The following is a 21,054-nucleotide window of genomic DNA, read 5'->3' as shown; positions in this document are numbered from 1 at the left end:
TAAGTCGGGCTACAAAGGGGGGTGACACCAATATGGTTCACCCGTCCTCAAACCCGTGTGAAGCAATCAACGACCTCCTAACAACATATAGGGCTCACATTCAATGTTACCGGTATTAATTCTTATTTGTCATTTCAGTTACTCTTTCAGATATAAAGTGATACTTCTGCCTTCTCTTCAAAGTTTTGAAGTATCAAAGGGGGGAATGAAGGGGGTTCAATTTCGTGACCCCCCCTGAAGTACGAACGAGCAACTGAACATCCTCCGACTAATCATGCCAGCAGTGAAACGCACAGCCATCTTGAACATACTAATATTTGCAACGCAAATGATACGTAATGCGTAGTGACGCAGTGGCACACTAACTTTTAGCGTAACGTAACGTAACTCCATTTTGGAATAATACTTTTGTATTGTATTAATACGAATTGCGATGTAAAATGTCTAACACGTCAATTAAATGACGAAACAATAGTCTGATCTTAAGCTACACCTACTAGAGGACCACGCTTAGCTAATGCTTGTCAGCAATTTGTGAAATGTTTGTTCAGCTAAAACCAGGACGCATGTGTGAAAGATAAGAGTTGTAAAGTGCATAAAGTTTGCTCCGAAGGGGGCGCGGCATGCAGTTGTACTGAGCCTTTGTCTTAGCTGCATCTTGCTGGCAATAAAAGTCTATCTTTACGGATCAGTTGTTCTGGACCTCCTTACTGACTAAAAAGAGACGGTTACACATGGAACATCTTCCCAGAGGAGATGGTGATGAAAAAGAGTAAAGGAAATTCAAGAAGTATGGAATGATATAAATCCAGAAGATTCTTTGTTATCAAGTTGGTTCCGGATATTGTAACAGGAATAGAAAATGAGAAGGACCAGGTGGATATTGTATTCTTTATCTGGTGAATATTAACTTCCACTGCTCATTTCATGATCAACTGCAAGTTTTGCAAGATGCTGATTCAGGATCCCCCCAAAAATGTATAAAACTGTGCTAGCTTAAATGTTTGGCACTCCAAAGTAACTGAGTAGTGCATGCCAGCTACTTAACCCTGGCCAGCCTTAACAGTCAGATACCGTTCTGATTTTGCCCCTTTGCATTTCTGGAGTTGTAGTTCCAATTTGTCTAGTTAAGGCAGGACGCAGGATTCAATGGGGAAAAATCAGAACGGGTCCAACCTGCCAGGGTTAACTCGGGTCAGGTAGCAACCCTAATCTCAGTCTCTATCGCCACAGTGTTCCACACTCGACATGGTCCCTGCTAAGCGACAGCTTCGTTGGCGCATGCGCCCTTTGTGTCCAGAAAAAGGCCCTGTCGCGTCGTCCGCATTCCAGGCGTTACCCCGGAAACAGCCACTTCCTCCCGGGCTCTGGCAGTGGCAGACAATTCTTACATCCTCCCACCCCCTCTCAGCTGATGGCAATGAAGCAGCAGCAGCAGCAGCAGGCAGGAACGCCCCCTTCTTCTCCTCTCGCTTTCCTCACCCGAACTGTAGAGGTGGGCGTTGCCCGGCGCGTGGATGATGTCATTCCGCCCGCGCGCGCTCCTAGCGGAATCCGGAAAGATGGCGGATGCTATCCAGCTTCGCCCGGTACGCAGCGCTCAGAAAAGGGCGTCGTATTACATGGCGGAGAGACATAGCAGGTAACTGCGGGGTAAGAGCATGGAGAGCACTCTTGCCTCCTCTCCGTAGAGTTGGGCGCTGAAGCGGCTGGGGCTAGTCGGGGCATCTTCTCTTCTCGCCTTCCTGTCAAGAGCGAGCATCCGCTGTTGCGCGCACATTGGGGGACTCGCTCTGCTCCCGTCATCCCGCGCCGGGATACAGAAACGAAGGGGGGCGGTGGCGTCCTGACGCACGCGGACTCGGGTCCGGGACTCGCCGAGCAGCTGCTTTGGCGGCTCTCGGAGGGCCTGACTGTGTCTTACCTGTTGAGAAAGTCGCTTGTGCTTAGGGGAAGGCGTGGGGGTCGTTTTGTTATGACTTTGAAGTTGGAAGGTATGAATGGTTTAGTCGTTCATCGTATATGAAACTTTCCTTGATCGGCATGTCTCCATGTGGGTTGGTTTTGTACATGGCGTGGCAGGCATGAACCTCGTTTGTTGGGTATGATCACAAGGGCTACATTTTATTGCTTGAGCTCTTCTGTTCTTTACTTGCCTTGTGCCAAGGAGAACCGCTTACTGGAGCCAACATGAAAATGTAGTGTTTATCAGTTTTGATGTTATAATGTCTTTGGTTTAGAATTATTTACATACCAATGCCTGAAGTGTTTGCGTCCAAGGTTGGGGATTCACTGCCCTGAACTGTCAAAGACAAATTAGGAAGTGTGAAAAATTCAGCATGAAACCATGATAATGGGCCTCAGTATTCTTAAGGTGTAAAAACACAAACCTTACCATATACATGGCAGATAGACACTTAGACTCAAGTAGTCTTCCCACTGTGAGCTTCCTCTGCTAAGTCTCTTGTGTTCTGTATTTGAATGCCAGCATCTTTTAATTTATCTACCACAACTTTTTGCAGATAGCTTGCATCCACCGTCCTTTTTGTGAGGAAAAAGAACTTTTAAAATTATCCTGTCTTCTCTCCAGCTTGATCCCTTTTTCCTGAATATCTGTCCTGAGAAAAATGCTTGACTTTTTATATAGTAATATACCAGCTGTCTTTATCATATTCTCTTTTTTCTGCTGGTTATACTTCCCGTACATTGTAGTATTTCAGTATTGTTCCTCTGCTAGACAATCTTGAGGTCCATCATCTCATCCAAATTTCTCGTTTGGTGAAGATCAGTACTTCATGCCTCAATCATGTATGGCTATCCTGGGTTTTTCTACCCCCAAAACATGACATTAGTTTTTGTCTTAAATCTTAGCTGTCTTAAACTTACTTAACTCTCTTCTAACTTCTTCCAGTCTTTCAGAAGTGTCAGTCTTGTTGCAGATTTTAGTGTATGTAGAAAAATATACCTTTTTTTTTTCTAGCTGCTTTTAAAATATAGCTTACAAAAGCATTGAACAGAACTGATATAAAGACTAATTTTATGTGGCTTCTATTCATTGGTCATCTCCCTCTGCTGTCTATCACACAACCAATTTCCAACCCAGTTTACCTTGAGGACCCAGGCTCAAGATAAACTTGCTAGCTTGTAGACTTTTTTTTTTTTGGTAGAACAGCTGACCCCAGACCATCAGCTATGCAACATCAGTGACACTTTTTTTTTTTAACATGAGTGCCAAATATAGTATTGTTTCTTCACAAGTGTTCCCCTCTTATTTGTCTCTAATGATCTTGGACTTTCTTGCTTGCCTCGGTCATCATCTGACTGTTTTGAAATCTCTCACAAGTAACATCTCTATAGTTGCTTGCTTATGAATGATTTCAGCTAAATCTGTGCTAGAAGTTTGTAGCTCACACCAATTCAAATGACATTTCCAGTTGTCTCTAGTGACTTCTGTGGTTTCTTCTCCACTCCCAATATTCCAAATACTTCTGTTGCATTTCTGTTATTCGTCACATAAAAGGCTATCACTTTCCATAAGCTATATATGGTGTCCTTTCTGAATAGAGGATGGTGTATTCTTACTGTAGTTCTTTTATTCTCTCTGTGACAGTGATAGTATGCAGGCTAGATTATATCCTTAGGGTCTCCAGGTTCAGGATTTTAATACTCAGACTTTGAGTATTTGTGTGCAAGATCTTCCAAATGTTGTTTTTCCATTTTACTTTACATTTCTTCATGCTCAAGTTCTGCATGTTCTTGCAGGTTTCCCACTTTGTGTGATTTCTCCATAGACTTTTTTTTTGTGCTTTATTCACTTATTGGGGAGATGAGGGCATGATATTTTTATGTCCTCCTTCCTCTAGCTAGTTTAATGTTTGCTGATACAGTTAGCAACAATAATTGATAGCTAATTCAATGATATAATCTCACCTTTGGTCAGTTCCACCCTTCATTTCTATACTCCTGCAAGGTCACTCCAATTAGCAGCTCAACACCTTTTGGATGTGCCATTATATAGATTTGACCACCTAGATACTCGCGAGAGGGCATTTTCCATAGTGGGGCCAGTCCTATGGAATTCTATTCCACTAAATATCTGCAGAATTGCTGATCAAAAGGAATTTCAAGAAATCTCTAAAAAATACACCTATTCAGGCAGGCATTTCAAGTAGTATCTAAATAACCAACTGTTAATTTCTAATCTATGATCTATGCAGGCTTTGACTGCAATTTTAATGTTTTTAATGTCATGTATTGACTGTATCTTGATTAAACGGTTGTGTGTTTGGAACCTTTCAGTAAAACAACAATTAACTGACTTGTATGACTTTGAACTTCTGAAACAGCCTGAATTCGATGGTTACACATTCTTCTTAGTGACCTATATCTGCATGTGTAACGTGAAAAAACTCACACCATATCTTGTGCCTTTGCTATTGTATTTTTAACTGACATGTTTCTGAAATTATTATATATGTAGCTTTGTTCTCCGCCCTAAACTCTGGAGGATGTGAGAGAGAAATCCTTTTAAATAAATAAATCTGTGTTCACAGTGGACCTTGTCTTCTCTCAGATGAGTTCAGGCCATCGGCTGTATGTAGTTCTGCATTTTCCTAAGTGGAGCCTCAATCTCCAATGAAGCTGAATCCCTTTTCCATGCATCAGTCCTTCAATCATGCTTGAAACCTCTGGTGTAGCATATCCTGTCATCCTATGGTTGATAATGAGTACCTTCAGAAAAGGTTCCACTTCTGTCAGCTGCTCAAGACTTTTCCATAACCTTCAGATTTGTACCTGTAGTACCCCAAATTTGATTCTAGCCCATTCATGGGTCCCTGGTGGTCAATGACATTAAACTTTTCTCTGTCATTCTGCTGTCCTCTCGATCCTAATGATGGACTTTCTCCAACTTCTGTCTGCCTTTTTTTGCCCCTCTCCTATCCTGTAGAATACTTTTAGAGTGGAGAAGGTTGTGCTTCGACCTCCTCTAGAGTCAGCTGCCACCGTCCTGTGGTTGTAGTCACTGGATATCCTTTCAATTTTTATCTCTTCCCTACAGGTACTGTCTTGGGCTGTTCATGCCAAGGTCATGAATAAATTGTGTGGCTGGGTTAGGGGATGGGGGAGCTTGTTTCATATGATTGTGCTCATAAGTTTACATACCCCTGGTAGAATTTGTATGATGTGTAACATTTTAAGAAAATGTGAGTGATCAGACAAAACACATCTTGTTTTTAATGTTTCAGATTAAAACTATTATGCATTACAGACCATAGCAATAAGGGAAATAAAATTGTTCGGTTCAAAAGATTGCATACCCTTGAATGTTTGGGCTGATGACATACACTCAAGTTGAGATGGCAGTGAAGGGTAGGTATCCACACCTGTGCCTTGTTTGGTAATTAGTTCTGTGTATATATAGTAAATTTCTTAGCTCTTGAGAAACCCTTGAGCTTTTCATCCAGGGCTGCACTGACTTTGGTTATTGGAGCATGGGGAAAGCAAAAAAAAAGAAAAAAAAGTGTTAAAGGATCTGTTAGCAAAAGTAGCTAAACTTTATAAATCAGGAAAAGGATATAAAATGATATCCAAAGAATTGAAAATGTCAGTTAGTACCATTCGAACTCCTGATCAAGAATTGGAAGTTAGATCAAGAAAGATTTCAGACACAACTGCCAGGAAAATTCGTGGGGATGCAAAGAAAAACCCACAACCGACTTCCACTGAAATACATGCTTCTCTGAAACAAAATGTTGTGAGTGTTTTAATATGCCCAATAAGAAGATACTTGAACAAAAAGGGGCTGCATGGTAGAGTTGCCAAAAAAAGCCATTGTTGCACCAATGCCACAAAACAGCCTGCTTACAATACACCAAACATCTAGAGAAGCCTCAAAACTTCTGGAGCAAAATAATTTGGAGTGATGAGACCAAAATTGAACTTTATGGTCACAACCATAAATGCTATAAATTAAGCACACCATCCCTACCCTGAAGCATGGAGTTGGATCTTTGCTGTGGTTTTTTGTTTTTTTTTTGGGGGGGGGGGGGGGGGGTGAGCTACAGAGGCACAGGGAATTTAGTCAAAATTGATGGCAAGATGAATGTAGCACCTTATCATAAATATTGAGGAGAATTTGCATTCATCAGCACAATTGGACTTTCCAACATGACTATGATCTGAAACAAAGACAAGTTGACCTTTTGGTGGCTGCAGCAGAAGAAAGTGAAGGTTCTGGAGTGGCCATCACAGTCTCTTGAACTCAGCATCATCATTGAGCCACTTTGGGGAGAATTCAAACATGCAGTTCATGCAAGACAAGACAAGACAGTTCATGCAAGACAAGACTGAAAGCTTTTGTGATAATTGGACAATGCATGATATTAAGAGTATGCAGACTTTTGAACAGGGCCATTTTATTATTTCCCTTATTGCTATGGTTTGTTTATTGATTGTGTTATTCTGTAATGCATAATTTAATTTTAAACACACTAAAAAATAAGACATGTTTTTCTGTTCATTCATGTTTTCTTAAAATGCTACACATCTTACAGATTTTGCCAGGGGTATGTAAAGGTATGAGTACAACTGTATATCAGTCTCTCTTTCCAAATCCAATGGTCTTTCTCATCGTTATTCCAGCAGACACATTTACATTTCATCAGCAAGGAGTCTGAATCAGAACTGCCCAAGAAGCACTGTGTAGTAATTGTTCATAGCAGTCATGACTGGATATGCCTGCCGTAGGCTGACTGTACAAAAATCAGTGGATGAAAACTCTAAAACCTATAATTTCTGTAGCTTTTGGATTTTACTTTTCTTTTTCTATAGACTTTCTATTTTGGACTATTAAAATGTAAATAACAGGTAAGTATATAGAAGGTCCTTAACTTAAATTGTGCTCTCATCAATTGGTAGCCAATGGAGTCATCTTAACACTGATGTCTCATTCACCGGTCTTGGAAGACCAAAAATTAAGCGGGCTGCCATATTTTGCACCACTTGTAAACGCTGTATGCTTTTTTTTTTGGGAAGACCCACCAATACAATATTACAGTAATCTAATACTGGGCAGATTAATGCCGGAACTACCAATCTAAGAAAGATCAAAATCTCCTTAACTGTCTGTCTAAACCACACCTTCTGAACCACCAAATACATAGGGATGAAGGTGGTTTTATATGTAGTATTTGGTCAGTTAATTCAATATCCAAAATTAAGGCCCAAGGCATAAGCCCTTGCTAATTAAACTTTGTATGGAACCTACATAACTTGTACTAGCTCTTGGGAAGGGGTTTGTTGTCATTCCAGTTCCTAACTACTCCGTGCATGAACCATCATTACCATGGCTGGAAAAAATTCTGGGTGTTAAGTCACCTGAGTACATAAAATTTGTCATCTAGAGCCTAAAATTCAGAAAATCAAAAAACTAAAATTAAAGGGGGAAGAAGCAAAAAAACTCTTAATCCCCTAAAAAATCTAATCCCCCCCCCAACAAAATAAGAATACAATCCAAACAATACAATAACAAACGAGTAAAGAATTAAGAGAAAATGTTTCCCTGACTTCTACATTTTTTTTAATAGTATGCAAGTTTTTAAAATATATTTTCATACCTTATCACCACCCATGGCTTGCATTTCACTTTATTCTTGTGATATGACTCAGTTTTACAGAAGTGATATTTTTCATTTCTAGAAGAATCCCAGGAATCATGCAACTTGGTGACTCAGTTTCAATTCATCCATCATATTCTAATCTTAAGCAGGTTGCCTCTAGTTCTAAACTAATGTACATATAATTTACACATTTTGTAATAAAAAGTATTCTTATGGTCAGAACACATTTTTAAACATCTACTTCCATGAGTTCACTTTCTGGTTGTTTTGTAGCTTTTATTTTTTTATGTTTATCAATATCATTCTGTTGAGTCAGAGTTTCAATGATCCACTTGTATTTTCATGGCTTGACAGTGAGGTTGAATTGGACTAATATTTTTGGTGCTGAGGGGATGAGGCAGCCATGATGTGTACAACAGTAGGGCTTGGGGGAGAGGAAGGAAGTGAGGTGATTGCATCTGGAAGAAGAAAGTTGAGGTTGGAGGGTGAGGTGGGGACAGGCATGCAGTACATGTTAAGTAGTAAGCCATGAAGGAATTTTTGAATCCCTCGGCTGTGTTGTTCCTTAATTTTCTTACTATTGGTGGTATTGAACAACCTTGTTTTATTGTAACTGTATTCTTCTCTCTTCACCTGTTCCATGTTCATTCACACTGCTTGTTAAATATAAACCAGCATGATGTGATTTGATCATGAATGCCGGTATAGAAAAACTCTAAATAAATAATCTAAACATTTTTAAAGCTCTTCTTAATTAATCACCCTTATCTCTCCAGGAATGAATCAAATCAAAATCAGGAAGAAAAAGAATGACTAATAAATCTAGGATTTATTAAAGTGCATGTTACTGCTGTTCAGCACCATGGTCAGCAACTATGACAGAAAGGCCCCTCAAAATTAATAGTGCTTTTCAAGTTTTTGAAACATGCTAAAAATGGGAACATTAATGACTCTTTAACCTCTAATTTGAATTATCTTAGTTTTGCATTAATAGAATGGTTACATGTTTCCACAATCAATTCATGTGACCAGTTTGTAACACACTATGGGCCTGATTCACTAAGCTATTTTCTGATAGACACAGAAGGGCTGATGCAATAAGATAGGCGCTTGTATTGAGCGCCCGTTTCCCTAATGCGCACACAGCCACATCATCTGAATGCTCAATGCAGTATGTAAATAAGGGGCTGTATTTAAAATTGTGAGTCCCTAGCACTCAAATGCATTGGGCACCCACAATTGCAAAGTGTGTTCAATACGAGCGTCCGTTCTTGTCCCACTTCTGGCTGATTTTGCTGAGGCTGCTGCACACTCATAGCTAAGCGCCCCTTGCTATTGTTGTTTACTTTGTGTGGCCAGAATTTATTATTTTTTAAATCAAGCCCATATACCTTTTATTTTTAAGCTCAGCAAGAGGTAAATTTCACAATTATACTAACTAGGAGGAACCACAGAGGACTGTATTTATTTATTTTTTAATTTCTCATCAGCCCTTGACTCGTGCATTGACTTAATGCCACTTCTGGGACTGGAGTTTTTTTTTGCCATGTAAAAAAAAAAAAAAGTGTGCATTGGGTGCCCAGTGATTGTTTTGTATCGGGGGTGGGAGGGTAATAGCTACAGATTTATTTGGGTGTGCGTTTTGGACGCACTAGTCTAGCATGTTCAAAACACACACAAACCCGTGCGCTAGGCTGGGCGCATTATATTGCATTGGCCCCTGAATGGGGAAAAAAGCCTCTGTGAATGAGGCCATATGTATTTCCAATTCCAATCTTTAATAGGACTTGCATGGAATTTCCCTAATCTTTAATCTCAGGTTCATGATGTATTGACATAGTCAACTGATGTTTTCCAATGTAATTGCAAATTGGAAGCTTTTTTTTTTTTTTTTTTTAATTTTTTGTAAAGTTTCGTATAAAGTGGTTCAGAAGAGCAAACTTATTTGAGGTGATTGTTTTATTTTAGTGGCAGCCTTGATTGAAGAAAAGTTGTTTTGATAATTTAGTATTAATTTCAGCCTTATGATACCATACCACTTTATACTCTTCTTTGTTGGAAAGTCTGATTTCTGCCTTTTCAGAAAATAAAGAAGATAAGCTTCATGAATGTCAAGTGCCAGAAGCACTTGACATTCATTTTCCTGTGCTATGAGCCAGTATAATCCTGATTCTTGCTGTAAATTTGGATTTGAAATAGGATTCCAGAATAGTGTTCACTCTGCCAACTGTTTTGTTTATAAAAATCCCTTTTTTTTTTTTGGTTAAGGGTTTTTTCCATTCTTGTGCTTTTGGAGGAGAAAAGCTTTGACAAATCGGGCCCTTTCGAAAATGTGTTCGGCCACGTGCATACCCTCCAGTGTTTGCGTGTCCGGACCTTTTAAAATAGACTTGAAAGTGTTTTAAGAGAGGCTGCAGTGAGACCAGGTTTGTGTCGGGGGATCACTGCTCGGTCCCACACATGGTGGCAGGCATTGGATTTTTTTCTCTAAACCTAGTACAGAGGAAAGCCCAGCCACCAAAAAAATTAGATGTATGTGTGGCCTGCCAGAAGCAGTTTGGAGTCCAAACAGTTTGCAGAAGAGAGAGGAATACAGAAACATAAGAAATTGCCATGCTGGGTCAGACCAAGGGTCCATTAAGCCCAGCATCCTGTTTCCAACAGAGGCCAAACCAGGCCACAAGAACCTGGCAAGTACCCAAACACTAAGAAGATCCCATGCTACTGATGCCAATAATAGTAGAGGCCATTCCCTAAGTCAACTTGATTAATAGCAGTTAATGGACTTCTTCTCCAAGAACTTATCCAAACCTTTTTTTAAATCCAGCTATACTAACTGCATTAACCACATCCTCTGGCAACAAATTCCAGAGATTAATTGTGCGTTTAAGTTAAAAATAATTTTCTCCAGTTAGTCTTAAATGTGCTACTTGCTAACTTCATAGAGTGCCCCCTAGTTCTTCTATTATCCGAAAGTGTAAATAACCGATTCACATCTACTCGTTCAAGACCTCTCGTTATTTTAAATACCTCTATCATATCCCCCCTCAGCTATCTCTTCTCCAAGCTGAACATCCCTAACCTCTTCAGCCTTTCCTCATAGGGGAGCTGTTCCATCACCTTTTTCATTTTGGTTGCCCTTCTCTGTACCTTCTCCATCACAACTACTGTATTTTTCGCTCCATAAGACACACTTTTTTTTTCTCCCCCAAAAGTGGGGGGGAAAATGTCTGTGCGTCTTATTGAGCGAATATAACCCCCCCCCAAGACTTGCCAAAAGTCCCTGGTGGATCAGCGGGGGTCCGGGAGCGATCTCCTGCACTTGGGCCATCGGCTGCCAGTATTCAAAATGGCGCCGATAGCCTTTGCCCTTACTGTGTCACAGGGGCTACCGGTGCCATTGGTCGGGCCCTGTCACATGATAGGAGCAATGCAAGGCCGGTGACATCTTGTGCTCCTATCATGTGACAGGGCCCGACCAATGGTACCGGTAGCCCCTGTGACATAGTAAGGGCAAAGGCTATCGGCACCATTTTGAATACTGGCAGCCGACGGCCCGAGTGCAGGAGATCGCTGCTGGACCACCAGGGACTTTTGGCAAGTCTTGGGGGAGAGTTAGGAAGGTGGAGGGGTTGTAGTTATTAAACTTAAAGGGTTGGGATGGGGAATAGGGACAAAAAAACATTTTATGCTCTCTCCTAATTTGCTCCATAAGACACACAGATGCCCGGGAACAGAGCTGGTTTAGCACACAACCTTTTTTTTTTTTTTTTTTTTTTTAATTTTCCTGCTCTGAATCCTAGGTGGGTCTTATGGAGTAAAAAATAAGGTATATCTTTTTTGAGATGCGGCGACCAGATTTGTACACAGTATTCAAGGTGCAGTCTCGCCATGGAGCGATACAGAAGCATTGACATTTTCCTTTGTGTTAACCATTCCCTTCCTAATAATTCCTAACATTCTGTTTGTATTATCTACTATGACACCTCAATCTCTTTCCTGGGTTGTAGCCCCTAATATGGAACCTAACATCGTGTAACTACAGCAAGGGTTATTTGAAGAGGACCTGTGGCTTTAAAACAAAGTACAAGGAGGAGGAGATCCAAGATGGCCTCCTGAACGGTCGTGCTTTCAGACGCTCCCGGATTTTCCTGTTTTTACTTAAAAGTAAAAGAGTTTTCCTTACCAAGATGCCACATAAGAGGAAAGGTAAAGTGCGGGTTTACCCACCTGAACCCGCACTGCCAAGCAGACAGCGTGTCATCTTGCAATATACGACGACCACCCTACCTCAAATAGGAGCACTGAGCCTCGCTGGCGGGATCGGAGCGGGAGTAATGTCCCCGGTGCCACGGGGACGTTACTCCGCCGGTGCCACAGGACCAGCCGAGAGCTACCCCTCCAAGCCTCGACGTGCAGTCTGAGTCGCCCGCGGATGACGTCGCTGGATCGTCTCAGACGGGTGGGAGCATTGCCGAGGTAATGGAGCAAGGACCTCTCTTTCCCCCTCCCGCGACGTTAAGGGAGTCGATACAAGCTGGAGGGCTTGCTGAGGATTCCCCTCGAAGTACACCAGGAGAAGAAGGAGAAAGGGGAGCGGTAGGAGGCCAGAGAAGTTCTTTACAGGTAATAAGACCGGCTGTGATAACTATTGAGTCCCTTTGGGATTTAATAGTCGGCATGAACAGAGTGGTAAATGAATTCACTCGTGAAATGGATGAGAACTCACAAATTTCTGCTTTGGAAAATCAAGTCAAGTTAAAAAATGAAGAGCAAACTAAAGACATAATACAAGTTCAAAATGATCTAAAACACTTAACAGAACTAAATGTGGTGTCAAGGAAAGAACAAGCAGTTTCTATGCGGAGATTGGAGACTATGGAGAACTATTTAAGGCACCTCAACATAAGAGTCTTAAATTTCCCTAAGGTAGTAGGAGAGCTACCACTAATTACATTCAAACGATATTTGAAGGAAATTTTAAAGATTCCGGAAGAACAGATACCATCAGTTAAAAAAATTCTGTTTTTGAAACAAAGGCAAAGTCCAATCCAGATATCTCCAATTGGGGATATGGGAAATTTTGAGAATTTGTCTGAATATTTAGAGAGTACTGGCTTAGAAGTATTAGAGCGGTCTTGTTTGTCTCATTATACTCTGAATATGACACAACCTTAATAATGAAGCATTACTTCAAAGAAATGAATGTTCCCTATTTAGGAGCTGTCATCCGTATATTTCCTGACCTATCCAGAGTAACCCAGTTACGCAGGAAAGATTTCCTGAAAATGCGCCCAGAAGTTCGTACTCTGGGGGCAGAATTTCTTTTAAGATATCCAGCAAGATGTGTAATTAAATACTCTGGGAATGTATATGTATTTTATAATCCTGACCATTTGAGAGAATTCTTAGATGCCAAAAGGGTCGTGCCGTAAGTTACCCGTGCATTAAAAGATAGGTAGGTGCAGGAGTGCATTACTTTGTTAATTAGTTTCCTAAATTTTCTCCCGTGTGTTGTTTCTATCTCCTCTCCAATATTTCTTTGGAAAAGCGGAAAGAAAATATATATATATATATATTTCCTGTTTAATGATGTAAGGAGAAAATATATTTCTTATATGTAATCTTATGCAGAATTACCATGCAAAGTTTATTTGTTTATAAATATTGTTAAAATCTAATAAACATATAATAAAAAAAAACAAAACAACAAAGTACAAGGTGCAGGGGTGCACAGAGCATGGTGGCTTGCGAAAGGGTGTGGCTCAGAAATTGTACTGAAGAAGAAAAAGTTTCAGGTAGAGATGAAACTGTGAGTGGGCCTGGTTGCAGGGACAGCCAGAAAGTAGTAGTTTTAAACCGGTTAAAGAGAGAAGCTCTGCTGGGAGTTAGGGATTTAAAAGTGTTTGTTATGGCTGGTTATGCAGGTTTTTTTGTGTTTTACTTTTTTTTTTTTTTTTTTTTTTACCTTTTTTTGCATTAAAAAAGAAAAGAAGAAGGAACATTGGTGCAGCAAGACTATGCTGAGCAGGATGTTGCCCTGGAAGAGCTTCCAGTGTGAGCTGTGAATGGGAACAGGATGGGACCCTCTTCCAGGAAGCAAGCTATTCTGCAGTTCAAGAGTGCAGGCACAAGAAAACCTGGACTGGAGCAGACGGAGTACTGCAGCAGCAGGTGAAGCAAAAAGCAGCCAGAGGGCTGGAAGAAGAGAAAAGCCATGTATTTCTGCATAGTGGGAGTTCCCAATCCCCAAGAGCCGGATCAGAGGGGAGGACCTGAGGCTTGAGGTTTGGCAGCTGGAAAGGCCAGCCAGGATAAGGGAGTGAGGGAAGCCACTCAAAGAGCCCAGACCAGACAGAGTGAATATCTTGACTGGCTGGACAAAGGAGTACCAACAGCTCATGGAGGAACTGGATGAGAGGCTGGCAGTTGCCTGGTGAGCTGATTCAGTCATAGCAACAGTTTGAGGTTGGCATTACAGGTTATCTGGAGGAAATTCCTGTAGGATGCCAACATTACCAGAAGTCTAGAGACTGCTCCCATGAGAAGCCCAGAATAGGGGGCTGTGAAGAACCCTGAGAGAAGAGGGGTCATAGAGAGCCCTCTTGGGTGGGTGACACAGACTGCCCAGCAGGAGACAGTATTGGAAAGCTGGAAGTCAGTGCTATAGGAGGTCCCAAGAAAAACCCTGTAGAGTTCCCAAATACTGCTGGGAGCCAGGAGCTAACTCCCGTGAGAAGCTCAGAGAGAGAAGGCATGAAAAGGCAATTCATCTCCTCTCTTGCTGGTCAAGTGAGAAGGTTCCATGAAGACCACAGTGAGAGAGTCTGTGAAGGAGAACCCAGGGGAAGGAATCACAGAGAGTTAGAGGGTGGCGCTGTGGAGACTCCAGAGACTAAGGCTGCAGAAGAGCCAGCGACTGGCATGGGCGAGTGGCCAAAGTACGCAGAGAGGATATCAGATGAATCGCCAATGAAAGCACTACAGCCAATCCTGGGGTAGAATTTGAACCCGGAGCCAGCAAGAGACTTAAAGGACTGGGGGTGAAGGTGGTATAATGGATGGAAGATGGGCAGTCTAGGGTTATCCTGGGAGGTGGGGGTAAGCACATCTTCAGATTCCTGACCCCCAACCCTAACTGGTGGAATGCCAGATAAGAGGAGCTGGGGAGGTGAGGCACTCCCCTGGATAGGATCCAGGGAGAGTGAAAATGCTCAGATTAATGGGTCCAAGCTGGGGGGAGGGGGCTGTGTGAGGCAGTCCCCTTATGTTCCCCCTTAACCCAGTGCACCTAGCCTGGTCTGCTTTAATTCCCCTTGTATGAGAGAGCTCTGTGGGCAGAGCCCAGCAGGGGAGGAATAAGAGCTGAGACCCAGGTTAGTCAGACCAGCCTTAGTCTTCAAAAGAAAGGCAGCTCCTGTATAATATTGCTGTCCAAATATTGAGCTGTAACAAAGCTGTATGAGTACTTAAGGAGGTGGTACTAACTGTGAGTAATTGTGAGTACACTATCCTGAAGGTAAAGGCAGTCTAATGTGTATGTGTTAAAGTGGCAAAGATAAAGAGGTAGATCTTTAAAAAGTACGCCGGATTTTATAAGATATGTGCGTAGCCATGCGTATCTTACAAAATCCGGGGTCGGTGCGCGCAAGGCTGCGCAAAATCGGCAGCCTGCACGCGCCGAGCCGCGGAGCCTGCCTCGGAGGGAACTTTTCTTCTGCGTCCCACCCCCCGGCCCTACCTAAATCCTCCCCCCTACCTTTGTTGGGCAAGTTACGCCTGCTTGAAGCAGGCGTAACTTGCGCGCGCCGCCTCGCGCCGCCTCGCATCGCCCGGCACAGGCCGCAGTGCTGGGGACTCGGGACCGCCCTCCTGGCCCACCCCGAACCATCGCCGTGCCCCCTCCCGCCCCTTTTACGAAGCCCCGGGACTTACGCACATCCCGGGGCTTTGTGCACGCCGGCGGCCTATGCAAAATAGGCGCGCCGGCACGTAGGGCTTTTAAAATCTAGCCCAAAGTGCTTTAAGAGAGGCTGGAGTCAGTCCAGGTTTGTGTCAGGGGATCACAGCTCGGTCCCACATGGGTCAGAAATAAAAAGGAAAATATCTGCAAACATACATATTGTCTGTTCATGTTTGCCAAAAAAGATACCATGAAAGTCACTAGGGGGCATGGCTTAATCATCATTGGCTCAACTGATAGGAATATAGGAGAGGTGATAAGGGGCAGCTTGTCGTGTCCCACCTTATAAGATAAAGGAGGCAGAAATCTGACTATTAACTGTCGCACCCATTGTTAGGGTTAGTATAATAGTTTTAACCAGCCTAAAAAATCCACTTCAAACCCATGATGCTCCAATACCCAAAATAAATGTTGCCATTGCACCTTGTCAAATGCTTTTTCATCATCTAGACTAACAATCTCAGTTTATCTGCATCCAGAAATGTTGAGAGCCGCAAAGTGTGTGTTAAGAACATAAGAACATTCCATACTGGGTCAGACCAAGGGTCCATTAAGCCCAGCATCCTGTTTCCAATAGTGGCCAGTCCAGATCATAAGAACCTGGCAAGTACCCAAAACCTAAGTCTATCCCATGCTACTGTTGCTAGTAATAGCAGTGGCTATTTTCTAAGTCAACTTAATTAAATAAGAACATAACTTCCAAATATTACTAACACCATGTCTCCCCGTACAAAACCAACCTGATCAGGCACAAAGCAATTTAAATCTTCTAGCTAAAATGGAGGCCAACATTTTAAGATCCACATTTATAAGAGAAATTGGTCTGTAATTTTCTGGTTTCGTTAGATCCTTTCCTTTCTTAGGAAATAATGTAATTAATGCTTGATTAGCAATATCGGGAAAGATTCCTACTTCTGATGAATAATTATAGTACTTCAACACAGGAGTGGTGATTGTTGGCCTTAGAATTTTATAAAATTCAAGGCTGAAGCCGTCTAAGACTGGTGATTTCCCTAATTTTAGTTGTTTTATCACAAATTCAATTTCCAACAGACTTATTGGTTTATTAAGATTAGTCATTTGGGCAGTGGAAAGAGGGTAGAGAAATATTTTCCAAAACTTTGTTGCAGGCATTTACATTTATAGGTTCCCCCAAATATAAAGATTGATAGTAATCTACAAAGATCTGTAATATTCCCTCCAGGTCAGTCAGATTCTGCTGTGCTGCTACTCATACAAGTCACATAGTATTTAGATTGGGTATTTTTAATCACTCGTCTTTATTGTATTGGCTTTATTCACATGGTGAAACAGTCTCACCCTCATCCATTGCACAGATCTCTGGGCCCATTGAAATAGTAAATGATTTAACTGGTTTTTAATACTTAACATTGATCTTATCTGCTTCCAAACTAGTCTGGATATTACTTTTTTTTTTTTTTTTTTAAGCTATGGACAATTGTGTGAGCTGTAAAATAAGAACATCTTTCTTTTTGTTCCAATGACTCATATAAAAAATAATTTCATCCCGTAAAACCGCCCTCCATAGGATTTCAGGGGATATTGCTGCTGACGAATTCACATCCAAATATCGTTGCCATTGAGCTTCTAAGAAAGACTTAAATTTATCATCCTGATATAAGTTAGAAGGAAAGCTCCATCTAGGAGAAGCAGCCCTAGGACACAAAACCAATTCTGTGGTAATTGGAGCATGATATGAAATGATTATCGATCCAGACATAACTGATTTAACCTTGGAAAATAGAAATCATTATATTGAGGGGCGCCCAACTGGACTTAAGTATGGGTAGCGCTCATCTTACGAGGCATGTACCTTAATATATGCATGTGGGAGGGGGGATAACTAGATAATTACATAACCACACAAATCACGTATGTCAAATGGAGGGTTTTTTTGTACATTTTATTTTCTGTTTGATACATGTTTTACCTGTTGAGTGATTATCAATAAAATGTTAATTCAAAAGAAAAGAAAATAGAGATCAGACAACAGAAGATATTCAGTTCTGGAATAAATTCCATGTGACACTGAATAGAATGTAACATCAACAACCTCTGGGTTCAGAACTCGCCAGATATCCATTAACTGTAATTCTTTAAATAGAAATGGAATCCCCAGTTCTCTACCCACCAGGCGTTGTATTTTAGATGGCTTTGCATCTACTTTTGGGTCTAACACAACATTAAAATTCCCTCCTGATATTAGGGCATGATCTGCGAACTCACTGGCAATAGTCACCAGTTCTGAGAAAAAATAGGATTGTAAAGATTAGGAACATAAATATTCCCTAGTAAATATTTATTATTATACAATAATTCTGCTGCAAATACATAGCAATCGTTAACATTTGCAATCAATTTCTCCAAATGAAATGTAAGATTTTTATGTATTAAAATCAAAACTCTGTCAGGCTGAAAGATGCAGAAACTATTTGTTCCACCCAGTCTCTCTCAAACTTAAGATGTTCTTTCAATGTCAAATGTGTTTCCTGTAAGAACACCAACTGAGATGCAGATAACTTGAAAAAATTTAGAATCTTTTTCCTTTTTATTGGAAAATGGATTTAACATTTAGTGATCTAACCTTTAGTGAATCCATCTATAAAGTAGCAATTTATAAAATTTATATCTAAACGTAATACCTTATCAATTTGAAAAAGAAAAAGGATGTGTCCCCCAGCTTAGACCCCCCCCCCCCCCCGAAACATCAACAGTCTTAGCCCACATAACAGCAGTAGAAGCATCATGGTATAAAAGTAATAGCTTAATGTGCCCTATAAGAGCACATACATTTACTGAGGTTGAAGCTGAACCTACATACATACATCTTTTAAACCATATATTCACGCCAGATATATTGGAACACCACCAAAAAAACTGTGACAAGAACCAGTCTAGGAGTTCTCAAAGGATCTGCCTCTTCTTACCGATTCTTCTTCTATGGGAGCTGTACCCGATGAGGGCCTTGCTTAATGTCCCCCAAGCTATGTCCAGTTTTATTTATTTTTTTAATTTATATTTTATTAACCGTTCATAATCACAATACAATAAACATGTATTAATGGTTTTAGATACAATTATAAGTAATAATATGGAGATATGTGTACAGAAGTTAATCTTATAATCAACAACAATTAGGCTCTTCCAATGTCTCGTTCTCTATTTCGTTCACTGCCACTTCTTGTTCTTGTCCATTCATGCAGTGGATCTCCATCTGTTGTCTGTTTATTCCGTAGGTTCAGAGAATACAGTGCTAAGTCACCACATAGCTTCTAAGTTTAGATGGTATTTGTGGACTGTCTCCAGAGCTGATATGGCTGCCATGTGGCCAAAAATCGGGGCTGATCACGGTGTTTACGTGCGGTCAATTTATAGAGCTCACACATTTTATCTATTTTCAGAATAAGCATATGTAATGTAGGGAGATCACTATTCTTCCCATGAGCAGCTATAACGCATCAAGAGGCAATTAATATTTGATGCATCAACGACCATTCAGATCTGGAGTCAGTTAATGGAACACTGAGCAATGCCTGTTCTGGTAATAACCAGATGTTTTGCTGAAATATTTGTTGCAATATTGTTAATACCATCCCCCAAAATTGCTGTACCTTTGGGCACTCCCACACATATGGAAGAATGTCCCCTTTTTGCCGCAGCCACGCCAACAATCAGCAGAGTTCCATATTTTTGCTTTCCATAATTTAAATGGAGTGCAATGCCACCTTTATAACTATTTTCTGACAGGGAGGCTGAGCTGGAGCTGCGTTTAGTATTGATAAAAATAAGGTCCCAGGTATCCTTATCTAATACTTTCCCTAAGTCTTTCTCCCAAGCCAAACAAATGATGGGGTGGTATTGTTGTCAGTGTTGAGAGAGTCATATATTTTGGAGATAACCCTTTTTACCTTGTCTGCCTGTGCACACCGATTTTCTATTTGTGTCACCCCTTGGGATAGATCCTTCGCAATGGTACTAGTCCGTAGAAAGTGACTGGTTTGTGTATATGGGAATACATCTCTATCCGTAAAATGGTAATGTTCTTGAAGAGTCGGGAAAGGAATAATACCCCCCATCTCCCATACCTTTCCAATGGTTTGAATATTACTCTCCCTCCATCGAGCAAAGTTTGGTGTGTCCCATCCTGGAGGGAATAACTTATGCAATAATGAGGAGCTCAAAAAGTACTTTCTTGTTCCGACCAACTTTGGTTTCCATTGTTTCCAAACTTGCATTGTTGTGGAGAAGGAAGGTGGTTCGATACCAGCCACGTGTCCCGTGGCTGCCAGGTAGAAGCCCACAGCGGCATCGAAGCCATCATCACCTGTTCAATATCCATCCATCTTTTCTGTTTGATCTTTTTATTCCAGTCCAGAATAGTTCTAAGTTGGGCGGCAGCATAATATCGACCCAGATGGGGTACACTCATCCCTTCACATATTTTGTTCCTATATAAGGTTGATCTCACATTAGTGGTGGCTTTTGTTTCCAAATGAAGGCAAATATCTTTTTCTGCCAACATTTAAGAATTGAGCTGGATATATGGATAGGACATAGTTTGAAATAAATATAGAAACTTTGGTATCACTGACATCTTAATGGACGCAATTCGGCCCAGCCATGACGACTGGTGCCTGGGTCAACTGTCAAGATATGCAAATATTTTTGAGGTAAGAGGTATATAGTTTAGGTGAAAAAGGTCCTCTATCTTGTTGCTTATTAATACCCCTAAATACTTTATTCGATGAGGAGCCCATTTAAAAGGAAACTTGGATCTTATAATTTGAGCCTGATCTGCTGGTATAGATATATTCAAGATCTCAGATTTCTCTAAATTTAACTTAAAACCAGATATGGAACTAAATTCTGCTAGTGTGGATACTACCTGTACCCATGAACTGGATGGTTGAGACAAAGTAAATAGAATGTCATCTGCGAATAACGACATCTTGTAATAAATTCCTCCCACTTCTAATCCAGTAATGTTTGTTGTAGATCGAATTTTAATGGCTAGTGGTTCCAAAAACAGAGCGAATAGGAGTGGGGACAGGGGGCATCCCTGTCTGGTACCCCACTCAATCAGAAAAGTTTCTGAATACGTTCCATTTACCTTAACACATGCCTGCGGTTCTTCATACAATGCATTTAGCCATCTCAAGAAGAACGGTCCAAAGCTCATTTTCCCCATCGTTTGAAACAGGTACAACCAATGGACCATATCAAACGCTTTTTCAGCGTCGATTGATAATGAAACTGTTGGAATGTGTGTTTTCTTAGCCCACCAGATGAGATCTATAATCTTGCGAACGTTGTCCGCCGCCATCCTCCCTGGAATGTAACTGGTTTGGTCAGAGTGAATTATTTTTGCTAATACCATATTTAAACGATTCGCCAGAATTTTCGCTAGAATTTTCAGATCAATATTAATGAGGGATATTGGGCGGTATGAAC

General features: G+C 41.1%; 1 protein-coding gene across 1 annotated transcript in view; it reads left to right on the top strand.

Annotated features, from left to right (window-relative positions):
• The first annotated feature begins 1,524 nt into the window (after positions 1 to 1,524).
• The window catches only part of ATP9B (ATPase phospholipid transporting 9B (putative)), a 1,157,977-nt gene continuing 1,138,447 nt past the window's right edge, over positions 1,525 to 21,054 (top strand). The window contains exon 1 of the mRNA XM_029590836.1: positions 1,525 to 1,642. Within this exon, the coding sequence (XP_029446696.1) occupies positions 1,563 to 1,642 (80 nt within the window). The 5' untranslated portion in view covers positions 1,525 to 1,562. The remainder of the gene's footprint in view (positions 1,643 to 21,054) is intronic.

The sequence above is a fragment of the Rhinatrema bivittatum genome, chromosome 2 (genome assembly GCF_901001135.1).
Source record: "Rhinatrema bivittatum chromosome 2, aRhiBiv1.1, whole genome shotgun sequence".
In the NCBI taxonomy this organism is placed as follows: domain Eukaryota; kingdom Metazoa; phylum Chordata; class Amphibia; order Gymnophiona; family Rhinatrematidae; genus Rhinatrema; species Rhinatrema bivittatum.
This window is presented reverse-complemented; position numbering and strand designations above follow the sequence as displayed.